The sequence below is a fragment of the Chelonoidis abingdonii genome, chromosome 21 (assembly GCF_003597395.2).
Source record: "Chelonoidis abingdonii isolate Lonesome George chromosome 21, CheloAbing_2.0, whole genome shotgun sequence".
NCBI lineage: Eukaryota > Metazoa > Chordata > Testudines > Testudinidae > Chelonoidis > Chelonoidis abingdonii.
In genome coordinates, this window is record NC_133789.1 from 2,063,250 (window position 1) to 2,080,714 (window position 17,465).

Consider the following 17,465-nt stretch of genomic DNA (forward strand, 5'->3'; position numbering starts at 1 on the left):
ATGTGATTTTCAGCACCAAGAATCACCAGCTTCAGTGGGTCTTTTTGCAGCTAGGGTGAATCCACCACTTAGAAACACAGCCCCTTACTACCCTGTGGGGGGAGGGGGAGTGTGACATCTGAAACATTTGTCTCCAAAATTAATTGTCTTCCATTTTCTTTGGAGGATACACACTGCCAGCATCAGTTGCTAGCCCTCAAGAAGTAGTTCATCAGGAAGCCCCATTCTGCAGTGTCGTCTTTTGCTGACCTTGCTCCTGGGTTCTCTTTCAGACACCAGCACCAAGCAGAACCGCCTCTTTTTCTGAGTGCAAACCTGATGGGATTGCTCCAGCCAAGAAAGCGAAGCCCATGACACCTCCTGGTAAGCCCGGGGTTCTGATGGACTGTTAACAGCACTGCTTTCTCACCCTCCCCGGCCCTTCTCTGGCTGCCAGTTGTCGCAAAAGTGAGTCCCAGTGCCTACCCTTCCTCTCCACCACTTTCCAGCCTGGCATGGGGGGGACAGTCTTCGCTACCCATATTTGTGGATAATGAGCAAGAATCTTGCTGTAAGTTGGATGTAGCTGTTTTTTAATAGTTGTCACTTAAGTCCCACTAGATTATAAAAGATGAGTCAGAGTTGTCTTTTGACTCAAGATGTGTCCTCCAGGGGAAGAAGCTAAAATTGAGAAATCCAGCTTTCTCAGCTCATGTTACACGGGTATAGCCAAGAGGTATAATAATCTCCAGGTTGGCTGGGGTTGGGTTTTGTTTTTTGTTTTTCTGGTTTTGGATGTGCTCTGATAGTTGGCTGTTGGAGGCCACATAAGTACCTTGACAGACATTCCCTGCATGTGGATCTTCCCAGAATAATGCTATTTTGGTGTTTGTTGAAAACCTTGCTAGTGCAATAGAGGTCATGGCCTACCTCTTGAAAAACATAATGAAAACCCATGATATCAGATTCATGATTTCTTAATTCAGATAGCTGGGAAATCTCTCTGGCTTGACACTATCGTTTTGGATGTACTTGTGAGAAACTTCTACAGAGAAGGAAGCTGATGGCAGAATTGGGGGTAGGGAGAGGTGTTTGTGGAAGACAGTCAGATTCTTGGTTTTCTTTCTCCAATTTGAAGGAGATGCTGACCTTGTTATGTATGTGCAGAAAAGTGAATGATTTTGGTGAGACTAAGTCCTGTTCCTAGTAGGCCAGATCACAAGAGTCAGGACTGCTATCATAGTTAGTACTAGCTGGAAATTCTGTTGACAGTCTTAGCAAAGAGGTTGACAACTGAATGGATTGTGGAGAGTGTTACGTGTCTTACAATGCCGAGGACTGCGCTCTTTGAGCCTGAAATATATCCACATTGGGCTGAGCAAAAATTCTTGCATGGTGAAATTACAAGTTTGATATCCAGTTATCTGGAAGGCAGATGTTTTGACTTCAGTTCTTTGGAGCTGCTCGGTTGCATTGGTATAATGTCTTACAGTATTGGGGCAACCTAGCCATTTTTTGTTAATATGCTTATTTTCCCCTGTATTTTTAAAACACTCTTGTGCCCTCGTGCTATTCAGAGGTGGTTGTTCATGAAAAAACTCTGTGGGGCAGGGAGGGCACAATCTAACCAACTCACCAGGCACCCTGATGGGCTGTCAGGGCTGACAACAGCCAGAGTTCTTTGTTCCATCAGTTGTGTCATATTGTTGCATTGGTGATTCTCTCTTTAACAGATTCAGCCCCAGCTTCAAGACCTGTGCAAGGTAGGACACGTGTGACTAGCTGAATGTGTCTCGCCTTGCTGACAGCTGACTTTTTTCCCCCTCCCTTGCCCCAAGCTCCCATTTTCTCTCTCCAAAAGTTTGCAGTGTTGTCTGGTTCTGCTCCTCTTCCCCTCCCCTCCCTCATGCAACATATGTAGCACAGCACCATTCTAACTTTTCAGCTGTTTTTGAAATGCAGATCTGACACTCATTTGTTCCATGGGCAGTCGTCTTATGGGGTAGGGAGCGGAGTGGGGACACATTTCAGGCCAAAAGAAGAGAGCTCATTAGAGGGAAGATTTGAATGAATGATCAGTTGCCTGGTTTAACTCAGGCACACTGCAAAACGTTTGATTTTCTTAAAAACCCAGATATTATTAGGAAGTATTTGATGTTTATTTTACTGAGAATCCGGTACTAGTGTGTTTTTTTTTTAAAAAAAAAAACACATTTTATTTGTATGCTTAAATGGGTGCATAGTAATGCAAATACCATCTGTCTGTGTTTTGTGATTCATGCAAAGCGCAGAGGAAAGTCTTTGGATCAACCCCAAGTTGTGGGTGGCTTCACATTTAAGCATGGGCTTAGTTCCTACTGAAGTCATGGGACTCGAGCATGTTTCAAAGCCCTTTGCTGAATGAGGATGGGCTGCTTGGTTAGGGCCTAACCGAAGTTTGAAATGATTGCCCTAATAAGGCACAAGGGCCTAGCTCCACTGTCTCATGGCAGTGACAGCAAAGACTGCGGAGTTCTAATTCTGGCTCTGTTGCTGACTCTTGTGGCCTCAACTAAGTCACACTAGCTCTCTGGGCCTCTATCCCTGTTTGATAAATGGGGGTAATGGTGCCTCCTGGAGAAGTATAAAGACACAGACGCTAAGGGATTTTTTTTATTTGATGTTTTCAGGCGAGAATTGTTTTGAGATGTGAGCTAAGAGCAACTAGTCTGAATTAGCAGTCCATATACTCACGGGGATGGGAAAAATTGTGAATTTAACAAAAGGAGCAGGGTGGTGTCTTGTCTTATAATGCAGGTAAATAGCATTAAGGATTCTGTCAGGTGCTGCAGCTGAGGAAGAATCTTTAGACTCTTAGTTTGGAGGTAGTTGAGGAACCCAAAGTGTCACTTTTAGGAATCAGTATAAATGCACTTTAAGCAAAGAGCCCATCCTCACTAGCTACAGAGCTGCCTTTTCAGTGAGTTTGGTCTCAGAAGCCAGGTTCTGTGGTACCTTTACATTCCTGGGGCAGTCAGTCACCTGTTGGATTCTCATCTCCAAAGAGAACTGAAACCACAGGCTGAGTTTTCTGAAGCTCCTTTTACTTTTTGTTCCTTGTTTTGTGTTTTTTCTCCCCATTTCCTGCTCTCTCACTTGGAAAACTCAATCAATGGGAAGTCAAGCCCCTGTGGTCCTACTTGGTCACAGGGCACATGAAAAATATGGCTGTCAGAATGATGCATCTGGGCTCTCTTCAGCTCCATAGAATAAATCTATACATCCAGTTTGGGGGGAAGGCTGGTATATTTGGGGGGATGGGAGAAGGAAGCAGTTTTCCCTCCTTCCCCATCCCCTGTTTGTGAAACTGATGTGTGGCTCTTATATTGAAAACTCTTGGAAAGGCTGCTTCAGCTGCAGTTTCATCCTTCTCTTAGATGAGGTGTCTGCTACTTCCTGCAATGCAGCCAGTGGGTTTGGAGTGGGGAAGTCACTGAATGTATAAAGTACTGCATTACAGCTTTTTGGCACAGATTTATAAGTGGGGGGTGGTGTGTTTTTTTTTCCTCATACAGGTAAAGCCACAACCCTGTTCAGCTGTCACACCAAAGCTATTGTTTGGGGGATGCAGACACGAGCTGTGCAGGGCATGCTGGACTTTGATTATATCTGCTCCAGGGATGAGCCTTCGGTCACTGCCATGGTTTATCCATTCACGTAAGTGTCCTGTATCCACCATGTAGTTTTCCTGACTTCCCTTATCTCCCTTCTCAGATCTGTCCACTGGCTTTCTCCCCTTCAAGCTCCCTTTTATTTCTCAAGTCTCTGCCCACCTCCATCCCATCCTATATCTATGATAAGACATTCTCCTACACTCCGACTTGCCACCTGAGCTGTTCTCCCGACTGCTTCTTTGACACTCCTGACTATACGCCGTCTCTGTGAAATGGCTTGGAACAACCTCACGGTTCATGTTTGCCAGGTCCCATCTCTCTCTTTCAAATAATTCCCAAAAGTATAATGGCCACACAACACTGGAATGTAGGAATTATCACACTGTATATGAGACTACTGGTCCATGTAGCCTAGGATCCTGTCTTTGAGTGTGGCTATTTGTCTCCTTTACGTTTTCTTTGGGGCAGGGAGAGTGCAGTTCCTTTAGCCTGACATCATGAACACTTAGTGCCTTATTTATTATTTTCTTTTTTAATCCCTTGACTTTAGTGTTGAATCCAGCATCTACAATTTGTTTAAAATTTCCTGGGATCCTTCAGGCTGCTTCACAGGTCAAACTGAAAGTGCCAGACATTGCCTTGGTCATTTCACATCTTGTATAGCTTGAACTCTCTGGACCAGAGACTCTTCCAGCTATATTTGTACACTACCTGGCACAATGGAGTCCCAGTCCTCACTGGGACTTTTGGATGTAATCATGATATTTAATTCTGCAGAGTTTGTTTCATCTCTGTCAATTGCGCTTCATCTGCCTGGCTCCCTGTAGGATGTGGCTTTTCTGGTGCATGGTGCCGACATGCTGCCTAAGCTGCTGAGTCATCCTACAGAATTGCATCTAGGAGAGGCTTTCTCCCTGAGGGAGGGAGGGAGATGTGAAGGAAACTCTTCACTGAACAGGGTGGGTGGCAAGGAGGAGAATGAGAGAGTGGCTGTTGATCTGTTTGTCTGAGAAATTTAGACAGTGGCTCCCTTAAGGGTTGTTACTTGTTTGCTGCCGGATTTTTTGGTTTTTTGTTTTGTTTTTCTCTTCTATGAATCTGAGATATGAGGATTAAGTATCGCTGTCCTTCAGTGAATTCCTCCTCCGCCCCTTGTCAATCAAACACTCCACAGTGTTAGTTTTAGACTTTGATCATGAGGACTGCATCTCTGGAATCCCTTCTGGGTGAGAAGCAGTTTACACACTGTAAATGTGGGCAGAGCTTCACTTTCTGCTGAAATGCAGCCACTTGGGACTTTGCTGCCATGTTGTTGCTTCCTCGTAACTGCTGCCAAGTTTAAGAGTAGAAATGAAGATGTATCCTGCTCTTAACTGAGTCTGCAGGGGGAATTTAGGTTGGCAAAATGTAATGGCTAGAGGTGGAATTTGGCCAGGACGCTCAGGATGTTTAACACCCAAGCATGATCAGAACCACTCGGTTCAGCAATCTGATTCCAACTGCACAATCTCTCTTGACTTCAGAGAATGACATCTGTGAATGAAGCTTTTACTAGGGTGCATCTCCTTGATGTGTCTGGGTAAAATCCCCCTTTCATGAAATGGAAATTCAGCTGACACTCACTCTGCCACTGTGTTCCTCAGGCATGAGGATGTCGGTGCCATGTGCTCTCTTCCAATTCCCTAGTCCTTCTGACTTGCATTTGTTAAATAGCCATTAACCCATCATTTCTAAATGTCTTATTTATTGTTTCTTTAACTTGCTTTGTCTGTCCAGCTTCTGACAGAACTGAGATCCTGTTTGCTAACTTCACGGTGGAACTTTTCATTGTTAGGTGATCCTGCTTTCCTTTACCCTCTCCGTCCCATCAATCCAGCTTTCTCCACATGCTTCTCTGTTTTATATACTGCACACCTGCCTGCTATTGGCTCTTATTACCTTTACCTCTCTCCTGAGATCTGAAAAGCCAGCCTGACTGTGTCTGGGAACTGTGTTTTGCTGACACATTCCTGTGCCTGCAGCACTGTGTAGCCATGTCTCTTTGCAGCAGTGTGAATGATCAGGTCTGTCTCATCTTGGTGTTCATAGTGGCGATCACAAGCAGAAATTCTATTGGGGCCACAAGGAAATCCTGATCCCTGTCTTCAAGAACATGTCTGATGCCATGAGGAAGCACCCAGAGGTAGATGTGCTGATCAACTTTGCATCTCTGCGGTCTGCTTATGACAGTACCATCGAGACTATGAGCTTTCCACAGGTGAGTGAGGAATCAGCCGAGGTCCAAGCAGTAGAGGATGCTCAGGCTAATAATACCAGGGAGACAATATTTTAGAACCACAGTGTTGGCAGAGTGTTTTGGGGTCCATGAAGAACACAGCTGAGTCTACAAGTGGCCTGTGAGCTGCAGAAGGGGTACCAAGGGTGTAGAACAACTTGTTGTCTAGTGCTGTATTACAAAGCCATGTCCTGATGGATTTTTGAGGCTTGTGGAATAGGGGGTCAGCTCCCATCTGCCTGGTGAGGAGAACTAGATTGGACTGGACTCCCCCCTTCAGGACACAATAGCACTACTACGACTTTCTTGTTTTTAATTGAAGAGTAGCAGGGATAGGTCTCTAACAGTGCCACTGGTGTCATCTTCACAGCACTATCATCCCAGGCTGTTCCTGGGACTGGGACTCGGGACTGGGCCCTTTCACAAGATAGTACCCAGCACTAACAACTAGACAGCTAAGCTGTGCCCTCTGAGAGACACTTGTCTTGCCCTGGCCAATGTTGTGTTTATAGAACGTTCTTACCTTAAAGAATTCTGTCTGCTCCCTTCCCTAGAATTGGTCAAGCTGTTGACTGCAGGAAGTTAGTGAGTGAGTGTTTCTCTCTATCTTGTGTTGCAGATCCGCACCATTGCCATCATTGCCGAAGGCATTCCAGAGGCACTGACACGCAAACTAATCAAGACTGCTGACAAGAAAGGGGTTACTATAATCGGGCCTGCGACTGTAAGAAATCCGCTATCATGCTTCCTGCCCCTACACTCCTTCATACTTGTTTTCAGATCAGTTTTCCTTATGGGGGAAAAATATACATTAGAATCTATTTCAAATTCTTGTTTGTAATATAATATAAAGCGCAGAGTCTTTCCCGGTCATTATGGAGTAAGAAATTCTATAGTGCCTTCTGTGTATATAAAGCAGCCTGCTTTACAGACATGTCTCCATGCTGCTCAGCTTCCATGTGTGTTAGTGAAGGGCCCGACGCTTTCTTCCCTCTTCCTGTAGGTTGGTGGGATCAAACCTGGATGCTTTAAAATAGGCAATACGGGGGGTATGTTGGATAATATCCTGGCATCAAAACTCTACCGGCCCGGCAGTGTAGCTTATGTTTCCCGCTCTGGAGGAATGTCCAATGAGCTCAACAACATAATCTCCAGAGCCACAGATGGGGTCTATGAAGGTGTGGCTATTGGCGGAGACAGGTAGGAAACCGTTTCTTCACGGAACATGTCTTTGTTTCTTCTGGTGCCTGACTCAAAAACATCATGGGTCTTCTAGAAGTTGTTGTGGAAATGTTTTAAATTAACCTTCCTCTTCTCAGAAACATTCTGTATGAAATCTAAAATAAATAAAAGCTCAACTTCCTTTCACTTTCCCTCTGCTCCACCCAGATATCCTGGATCAACTTTCATGGACCATGTATTACGCTATCAGGACACACCGGGAGTGAAAATGATTGTGGTGCTGGGGGAGGTGAGTTAAACCCATCTGCTCCACTGGCCAAACGTTCTCTGGAAACTTTTTGTTTCTTTATAATAGAAGTTCTTACAGTGTTGGTTGAGAGACAGTTGAATCAGCTATAGCAGGGGTCCCCAATGCAGTGCCCATGGGCGCCATGGCCCCTGCTGAGGTGTCTTAAGTGCGCCTGCGTACTGGCTGGCAAACAAGCATCCGCCAAAATGCCTATTGATGTTGCTGCTTGTCGGTGGCATTTCGGCAGATGCTCGTCTGCCGTCACAGTCCTCCGTGGCTCATTGTCTGGCACTTACCAGACAAAAAAGGTTGGGGACCACCGAGCTATAGGAACGTTCAATAACGATTGCAGATGGGCTGTTCATCTTAGTAACAGTTGTCTCTTCCTGCTAAAAAAGTGAATCTTCTTTTTTCCTGTTCCTTCTTTTTATTTTATTTTTAAATACTGCTTCACAGAAGTAGGAACATCCAGCCCAGAATAGGCCCACAGAGTCCTTTCCATTTAAAAAAAAATATTTCTGGAGATTAAGGGAGGCTTGATGGTTTTGGTTTGTTTTTGTGTTTTACAAGCATGTGGCTCTCTGTATATAAGATGTGGCAAAAAAGGGGATTCATTTAGAAATACTGCCCTGATTTTAAAAGCTGACTTCTATAGAAGTATGTAAGCTTGAACCCAGTCAAGCTATTTGTTTCTCTTTGCAGATTGGAGGCACAGAAGAGTACAAGATCAGCAGGGGTATTAAAGAGGGCCGCATCACTAAGCCTGTTGTCTGCTGGTGCATTGGTACCTGTGCCACCATGTTCTCTTCAGAGGTATTTTTTGTGTGTGTGTGTGTGTGTGTGTGTGTGTGTGTGTGTGTGTGAAATATGTACACTTGGGAAGGGGTAGCGTGTCACTTCCTTGGACTGCACCCAGGGAACCCAAACTTTTTCAGACATCGGTCATCATTAGCAGTCTGCATGTATGGATGTAGAAGTTAACAAATCCTAAACAATGATGGTGTCCTATATTTCTGCAGTACATTTCATCCAGAAAGATCCCAAAGGATTCTGCACACACAGGGATTGCCATGAAAGTCCTGAGTCAGAATGAGGGCAGCTGTTTAATGGCATAGAATACTGTACATCAGTTTAGGAAAGGGAAATGAGGAAGATGCAGCTTCCATGTAAAAATTCTGGGGGCAGGGATACAGAGGAAAATAATGTAATTAGCCACACTGTAATAATATAGCTTCCAGATTAGATAATGCTTTGTGCCTTGCAGCGTTAACAAGTGAGGGTGAGGGTCAGGGTCTTTGTACCAGTGCTTGAAGTAATGAAGCTGAATAGAAAGTTGGGATGACCATGTGCATTACCACTTCTTCATCTCCAGTCAACTTGGTTTCCTTCCTAAAGCTTGTGGAGTCCCTTTGTCCACTGGTTTCTAATCTAATATCTGACTCTATTTTCTCTCTCTCTATCAGCAATTAGATGACTGGATCTCTTGGTACTTTCTCTCATCGTTAATAGGTGCAGTTCGGCCATGCAGGAGCTTGTGCCAACCAGGCGTCTGAAACTGCTGTTGCAAAGAACCAGGCCCTGAAAGAAGCTGGAGTATTTGTTCCCCAGAGTTTTGATGAGCTTGGAGATGTAATTCAGTAAGTGGTATGAACAGGGCACCATAAACATAGTGGTGTTTGCAGGGGATGGGAAACCACTGGGGTACCACCTCTAAACTGACAAGGAAGATGTGATAACCTTGCTTTGTGAAAACACTGTCTCTTATTCTCCCTCTGCCTAGGTCTGTGTATGAAGATCTCGTTTCCAAAGGAGTGATCGAACCGGCCCAGGAAGTGCCTCCCCCCACTGTACCAATGGACTATTCTTGGGCAAGGGTAGGTTGTGTATCTTGCCATCCAGTTACTTGAGGGCCAGCTGGGATGTTTGCTGGGATTTCAAATTGTTTGGGAGATTTTAGATAACGCTATTATGGGAGGGAAAGTATGTTTCTCATGCCATCTGATGCTGTTCGTGGACTTATCTGGTGAAGCAGAGGCACCAACAAGAATTATCCATTAGGACTCCCAGACTCTTCTACAATAGGTACTGATTGGTGCCATGGTAGTTATCCCACATTTTGCCACGAATGGCTTTGTCATTTGGTTATAGATGTTTCACTTCCAACAGCATGTATGCTGGGACCAGGATTCTCATGACTTTAGCAGGGCAACATCATACTAACAAAATGCAATGTGATGGAGCAATGTCTCGATGCTGGGATAGTGCAGAGATCTTAAATCATGGGCTCCATAATATTACTTGTAGAGCTGGGTGTTGGGGGGTGTAGCTTCTGTACCAGGTAGTAGATGACCCCAAAAAATGTAGGCAAGTCACTGTTAGGCTACCCTGCATTGGACTAGAAAAAAGCGATTCCTCTTGGCTTAATTCAGGTACTGGAGTTGGGTAAAGAGCAATCAATGTAATGATCTGCAGAACAGTTTGGTGGGGGCGGGATGTCTCATTTCTAAACTGGATTTGATCAGTCTCATCTTTCTGTTCCATCCTTCAGGAGCTGGGTCTGATCCGGAAACCAGCTTCTTTCATGACCAGCATCTGTGATGAGAGGGGCCAGGAGCTGATCTATGCTGGGATGCCTATCACCGAGGTCTTCAAAGAGGAGATGGGAATTGGTGGGGTCCTGGGCCTGCTCTGGTTTCAGAGGAGGTGAGGCTGCTTTCTGGATGCTCTTGACTCCTTTTGGCTTCAAATTTAGCTTGTGTTTAATAGGGATTAGGCACAGATGTAACTCTGGTATTTCCTTATGAACAAGGAGAGACTATATTGTACAGGAAATACCCTGCCAATATCTGCTCCTTCTGAGAATATATCAGAGTTTGAAGACCACATACACTTCTTTGACTTTGAGGAGGGGGGGATTCCAGACACATGGTGGAGCACTGGGAAATCCCTCTGCGTTAGTTCTGTTACCCCTCTCTTGGCCCCGTTTTATGGCCTCCATCCTTCAGCACAATAAGACTGGGCAGGGCTGTCCGCAGAGCCTATAAAATTTGTTAATAATGTGCAGGGAATCTTTTGAATGGCAAAGATACTCCCCCTCCTTCCCTGACCCCCCCAGTTGACAGGAGGTGGGGGCACACTTCCTACACAATACTCTCACCTCTGGCCAGTCCAGGTGGCCAAGGAACTGAGAATGAGACAAGAACTCAATTTCCCACATAACAATGTTGAATGAAACCACTAGGCCACCAGGTGAGCCAACTAAATGTGCCTGCTGAGTGATCCCAGATTTAAGGGGATTTGATGTTGCCAGGAATCTGGATGCAAACTGGAAATAATCTGCAGTTAAGATGTAGAAAATGCAAGTTTGGGACCAGATTTTCAAAGGTGGGGACAACAGGTGGGCCCACAAAAATGGACAGGTGCCCTGAGACACCTGAACTTCTTTATGTGTCTTTCTGGGCACATTTTATTGCAACCTCCTCTGAAAATTATGTCCCTGCTGTGCAGTGCAGGAGATGTCACTTGCAGTAATTCCCTCAAACACTATCCACTAACAGTCACAATAAAATATTCTTACACAGAATTCCTCTTTTGTTCCAATACACCCAAGACAACTCCAGCTAACACTGAGTGAATGCTAGTGAGTATGAGTGGATGTCCAGGTTGGCCTCCATCAGCCTGTAAGGTTGGGCTCTGTGACACTTGGCTTTCAGATGTGGAAACCTGGGTTCAGATCTTGGCTTTAGCCCAGAGAGCCAGTTCTAGAACGAAACAGCTATCCATAGGGGGAAAAGAAATTGCATAGTTTGTTTCATTCACTCCCCTTGGGTTTAAATCACTGATCAGATGGCTAAAACACTGCAACCATTAGACTATCTGGAAAATATACCACTGTACAAAGCATTGAGTGCAGTAAGCTGAGGGATAAAACCAGCTTTTTTCTAGCAGTCTGATAATTCAGGGAGACTTTCTGGGCTCTGAGACCCAACATTAGGTATGATCCTGCATCTCCTATCTGGCTCTCCCCTTGTTTTAGTGTGTGGATGGGAGAGAGCCTTATTATCTGGTACAAAATAGATGCATTGTCTGTCCATGTTGATTTCTTCCTGTTAGGTAATGTTACCCATCTCTCTCTGCTCCTCTTCCACCCCACAGGTTACCAAAGTATGCCTGTCACTTCATTGAGATGTGTTTGATGGTAACAGCAGATCATGGACCCGCCGTATCGGGAGCCCACAACACCATTGTCTGTGCAAGAGCTGGGAAAGACCTGGTCTCTAGTCTCACCTCAGGTCTTCTCACTATTGTAAGCATTTAACATAGGAGACACTGTCTTTCTCCTTATTATACAATCTGATTTTTACTTACGCTCTGTAGCAATAGTGACCTGGCAGCAAGTCAGAACTTGGCATGACTCCTTTGCCATAGACAAGCCTGAGCCCCGCTTACTGTCTTGTCAATTGTCCTCCCCTAATTACTCTGTCATTGATTAAAACATTGGCTTTATGTTGAATCCAATACTAATGAGGAGTAGCTGGGGAAATACATTAATGAAACTGGATCAAGTTAAGAGCCACTGGAAAATATCTGTGTGAATTGGACCCTTTCAGGGTAGTGACCAAAAGGTAACCACTGTTTGATGTTCCTTTATGTAAAATGTGTTTTGAGTCTAGGTTTGTATTGTATTTTTTTGTCTACATCACAAAAAAATACCATCACTATTAACACTGACTGGCCCCTCTTTATTGGGAGTCACAGGCTATGTCTGCGCTACTGTGGTAAGTCGACGTAAGTTAGGCAACTCCAGCTATGTGAATAAGGTAGTTGGAGTCGATATAGCTTAGGCTGACTTACTGCAGTGTCTACATCGCGCTGGGTCATCAGGAGACACTCCCCTCAACTTATCTTACTCCTCTCATTCCTGGCAGAGTACTGGGTCAACTGGAGAATGCTGTGCCATTGATTTAGCGGGTCTTCAGTAGACTCACTAAATTGACCCTGGGTGCATCTATCGCCGGAGTGCTGATCACACGGTAGTGCAGAGAGAGCCTCAGAAGTGACCAAGAATTAAATGGGCCTTTTAATCTTATTTGCCTCTTTGTCCCTAGAGGTAGGTCACATCTCTAGTTGTTTACAATTGGCCAATGAATCCCAGCTGGCTCTTTATCTTGGACTCCTGCATAGTCGAATCCTGCTTTCACAGCGTCCCTGTTGTAGGTAGTGAGGGTGCTGTGGGAGAAGAGATCTGGTTCATGCACCTATTGTAACATGCAACTGTAGAAATCTTTGCTGGAGTTCAACTTATGTATGTTGGTCACAGGGAGATCGATTTGGTGGTGCATTGGATGCCGCAGCTAAGATGTTCAGTAAGGCCTTTGACAGTGGTATTATCCCTATGGAGTTCGTTAACAAGATGAAGAAAGAAGGGAAACTGATCATGGGCATTGGACACAGGGTCAAATCAGTAAGTAACTTATCTTATTTTAGTAGGGCTTTCCTCAATGGGAGAGGAAAATGAATAGAAGAAAAAGCAAGTGGAGGAAGGATGGCAACTTTTAGAAGTGGTTTCTGGACTAATCTTAAAATAAATCACTGACGCACGTATATTAGTTGGTCTTTGGATACTCGGGTGATATGTCAGCAGTAGAGAGAGCAGTTCAGCATTGTTTGTTTAAGCAGTTACTTTATGACAGCCCGTAACAGCTTTCATCTCTTACAGTTCAGTATTTGGTCTTCTCCATTCACAGGCCATACAAACTTAAAACTAAAGAGATTTAATTTCTAAATCGAGTACATTTCAGGGAGAAAAAAAAAAAGCTATAAGGACAAAATGTAAGTACCTTGGCTTCAAACAAAGGGCTCATTTGAGGTGATAGGTACAGTAAGACGTGCACTCTTACATGCGTCTGGCTCTTACTGCCAATAATATTATATGTTCTTAAACATGCAGATAAATAACCCAGACATGAGAGTTCAAATTCTCAAGGACTATGTGAAGCAGCACTTTCCTGCTACCCCACTACTGGACTATGCACTTGAAGTAGAAAAAATTACAACTTCCAAGGTAAAACACCCCACTGCATTTTTGTTCTCCAATACCTGGAAGACAAAAATCTTTTGGGGTCATTGTTGGAGTTTTGTTTCTGTGTTTTAACTGGAGAGAGAGTAATGCGTGGATGCTAATAAAAGCCAGAGAGACACAGCACCAGCTCAAAGCCAGGCACAGCTACAGGATATGCTCTGGCTGAAGTGACCCTTGTACACCAGGAGAGGCCAGACTGCCATCCCATGATAGCCCACAGCATTTTGCAGAGCAGCCTGTGACTGTGCTCCTCATGTAATAAGGGGGTGTAGCCTGCAGAGATGCTGGGTCCCAGCAGAAATCCACCTTGAACTGGGTAGAGCCGCATGCAGATGGTGAGGGGCGGTCCCCATCGTTCAGATTGACTGTGGCTCTCCGGCAGATTGCCAGACTAGACCTCTGTGTTACAAATTTTGGGTGTCCCTTATTGCATGTAGCCTCTAAAGCAGGGGTTCTCAAACTGGGGCTCGGGGCTCCTCAGGGTCACAAGGTTATTGCATGCAGGGTCACGAGCTATCAGCCTCTACCCCAACCCTGCTTTGCCTCCAGCATTTATAATGGTGTTGAATATATTAAAAAGTGTTTTTAATGTATGTGGGGAGGTCACACTCAGAGGCTTGCTATGTGAAAGGGGTCACCAGTACAGAAGTTTGAGAACCACTGCTCTAAAGCATACTGAGGCCCTTTGATGAATGTTGCCAGATAAGTGCGCGTTATTAACAGTTAATGTTTTTCACTTCCTTCAGAAACCAAATCTTATCCTGAATGTGGATGGCTTTATTGGAGTCGCCTTTGTTGATGTGCTCAGGAACTGTGGCTCCTTCACCCGGTAAACATTGACGTATCATCTCTAGCTGCTGTATGAACTTGGGGAGAAAGGGTAAAATCCTGATGCCATTAATGTGATGTGAGTTTTCCCACTGCCATCCAATGGGGGCCAGGATTTCATCTGACATTTGCAAGGCAAGGCGCCCTGCAGAAGCCTGGTCTTTCTGTGAGGGGAAGATTTCCAGAACTGGGCCTTGAATTTGCATGGGAGGTGGTTTAGAGCTGCTCTGGGAGCCATTGTACCAAGTACCGTGTGCCCAAGAATTGTTTGGTTTTTATTGTAGGGAAGAAGCAGATGAATATATTGACATCGGAGCCCTCAATGGCATCTTCGTGCTTGGCAGAAGTATGGGGTTCATTGGTAAGTTACACATGCACCCAAAAGCCCTATTATTGTGATGTTCCCCATCACCACCACCAAAAGACAGCTCCTAAAAACCCCTTCATTTTTCACACCAGTCCTGACTGCATGTGGTGCATCAGCCACACTCCCAGCCCAGGAGAATCTGCTGGGATGCTCTCAGTGCTGGGTTTTTAAAGCTACTGGATGGGTAGCTTTTGAACAATAGTTAGGATTCTCACTTGTCCCCCTGGAGCTTGTTGTCATCCCCTAAAATAGGAGTAACTGGATCTCATGCTTCAGGATATAATGATCATTTGTGGGGCCAGGAAGGGACCTAACAAGTTTAAAGGCAAGGTCAGTCTGGGAGGAATGGAAACTTGGATTGCTGCATGTAAAAATCACGTTCATTTTAGGACACTACCTGGATCAGAAGAGGCTGAAACAAGGCCTGTACCGTCACCCGTGGGATGACATCTCCTATGTTCTACCAGAGCACATGACCATGTGATAGCCAGTAGCATTGCTTTAAATCAGAGAAGCAAGTTGCCTGCATGGAAGACCGTTACACATGGGACTTAACTGTAAAGGCCATAGGTTTACAGAAATCAAGAACTACTGTGCAAAGCAGCTGTTCTATAAGCATAGAAACTGATGCAAAATAAAACCAAAAGTGTGAGATTCCATACGCTACCTGCTGTATTTCATGCTTGGAAGTAGCTGAACTTTGTCTCTTCTCCCCTGCCTCTTTTAATTTTTCTACTTGTTTTATTTTGTGTGTGTTCTGACAAGATTTTAAGATGGGGGGAGGGGGGGAGTGTGTCTTGCTCATGGGCACAGCTGCTTTTGACTTGAAGAACTAGACATGTTAGCTTGAAAATAAGTTGTAACCTTCCTGACAAGAGGAGGAACCAAAACGGGAAGAATATTGTTCCCCATCAGCTATGGGTTGGGGTTCTCTTGTAGGTTGTTTTTCAGCTTTGTTTGCTCTGTGTTTACCTCCACAGCCCAATAATATCCTATGTAGTGGGACCACTGCTGATACAGCCAATACCATTCAAACTCTGGTGTAGTAATTTTAAAATGTAAAGTTGTAACATATACTCTTGGTAAAACTGTGAAACTACCTGTAGTGCATTTTCTATATTTACACAGCCACCACATTACTTACAGGAATCGCTGGCCTCCTACATTATCTGCATATGCAAGATATATATTCAGTAGGCCATTTAATTATAGTTGCTATAATAATCCTACTTGTCTCTATATTATTATAACCTAACTTAAATAAATAATACATTAATCATTTTTAGCTGGATTTTGTATTTTCTCAGTGCTGGCACCTTGAGATTTGTTCTGAATCTTACTTTACACAGGGAAATCGAATACTTTTTAAAAGAATGAGTAACTTGCATTCTGCAATCTGGAATGTCTACTCTTTCTTTGGATTTTCCTTCTAAAGATCAGGCCCTCTGTGTCTCCAATTGGGCACCCTAAATCAGTAGACACTTCTGAAAGTTTAGGCCTTAATGTGTAGCAAATGGTCAAAATCATAGCAATTTTTTGTCATGTATGAGCTAAGCTACTGTGGCGATGGGGGCAATATATAAGTACCTGGATAAACTTGGCAGAAATGGGCAAGCTCTTAAGCAAGACTTAAGATGTAAGGGAAAAAAGTCAACAATACCTTTCTGCAGTTTTGCTTAATTAAGGGACTTAATATGTATAAATGCTCCAGTAACACTGCATGAAAGTTGGGGTGCTGTATCACACTGCATTTAGACATTGGGATTATTAAGTCATTTAGAGTAAGACAAGCTGTAGTTGATTGAATCACAGTGACAAAAGTAAACTCTCCACTCACCTGCACTATAAATAAAGTACATCCTGAAAACAGGAAAATTTGTAATGCCTTGTGCCATCCTAGTGAAGAGCCTATGCTGCAAAATTCCCCAATAGAGAGAGAGAAATGACAAGAATATGGTTCAAAACTTCCCTTGGGCTTGATGAGCTGCATGAGATTATGGGTAAAGGTACGCTTGAGCTTTGACAAGTGGGTACCATAGGTAGGGAGCATTTGGCATAGATACAGCAGGTGCTGTCTGCACATCTGGATTCCCCAGCAATGAGAGAGAGACTGTAAGAGAGAGGTTCCCAAACAGGGAGACCTATCAAATCACCCTTGGGCGGGATGCATCTTTTGTGATACTACTTCCGAGGTGACCCAACGGACCCTAATAAACCGAGCCCTGTGCCACCTGCCTGTAGCCTGTGTAACTGCAGGTGGGAGAGGTTCCAGGCGGCTCTGGACGCAGGAGGCTATCCCAGCCAGCCCTAGGAGCTCTGCTCGCCTCCGCCCGGGGCCTCTGCAGCCAGGGCCCAGGCCTACCTGCCTCTCGCATGTGTCTCCAGCAGGGAGGATGCCGGCGAGCAGAGCAGGGCCCCAGCGTGACTCTTCCTCAGGCACGCCAGCACCAGGGGCCTGCTGCCAAGGGGGGCGGCTGGAGCCCACCCCCCCAGGGGGGTAGGAGGGACCTGCTGGCTCAGAAATGGGGGAGGGGCGCCACTGAGGGTGTGCAGCGCCTGGCTGCCCTCCACCAAGGAGACGCTGCCTGCTCCTTGGCCTCCCACCAAGCTCCCTGAACCTGCCCTTTCCTCCTGCCAGTGAGGCAAAGCCGCGCCCTTTTCCACACAGGGAAACTGAGGCAAGGGGACATGCGCGCGCACCCGCCCCAGTCCCCAGCGGGATTCGAACCCGCGTACCCCCCACTCCCTGAGGAGAAAGCTGAGAGGGGGCGGGGCCGGGGCGGGGGCCGAGCCGCCTTTCCGAGCCGCGT

The 17,465-nt window shown here is 45.2% G+C and overlaps 1 protein-coding gene across 10 annotated transcripts in view; it reads left to right on the forward strand.

Moving 5' to 3' along the window:
• The window catches only part of ACLY (ATP citrate lyase), a 45,872-nt gene extending 29,932 nt beyond the window's left edge, over positions 1-15,940 (forward strand). For 6 of the 10 annotated variants that reach the window (XM_032788998.2, XM_032788997.2, XM_075059744.1 and 3 more), the window contains 17 exons: positions 273-363; positions 1,713-1,742; positions 3,534-3,675; positions 5,721-5,889; positions 6,527-6,631; positions 6,911-7,107; positions 7,297-7,378; positions 8,081-8,191; positions 8,888-9,015; positions 9,159-9,252; positions 9,927-10,081; positions 11,534-11,684; positions 12,699-12,842; positions 13,329-13,442; positions 14,207-14,289; positions 14,573-14,649; positions 15,045-15,940. In XM_032788998.2, coding sequence (XP_032644889.1) covers positions 273-363; positions 1,713-1,742; positions 3,534-3,675; positions 5,721-5,889; positions 6,527-6,631; positions 6,911-7,107; positions 7,297-7,378; positions 8,081-8,191; positions 8,888-9,015; positions 9,159-9,252; positions 9,927-10,081; positions 11,534-11,684; positions 12,699-12,842; positions 13,329-13,442; positions 14,207-14,289; positions 14,573-14,649; positions 15,045-15,139 — 1,968 coding nt within the window. In that variant the 3' untranslated portion in view covers positions 15,140-15,940. The remainder of the gene's footprint in view (positions 1-272; positions 364-1,712; positions 1,743-3,533; positions 3,676-5,720; positions 5,890-6,526; positions 6,632-6,910; positions 7,108-7,296; positions 7,379-8,080; positions 8,192-8,887; positions 9,016-9,158; positions 9,253-9,926; positions 10,082-11,533; positions 11,685-12,698; positions 12,843-13,328; positions 13,443-14,206; positions 14,290-14,572; positions 14,650-15,044) is intronic. The other 4 variants (XM_075059748.1, XM_032789001.2, XM_075059749.1 and 1 more) reach the window with 1 other exon arrangement.
• The last annotated feature ends 1,525 nt before the right edge of the window (positions 15,941-17,465 follow it).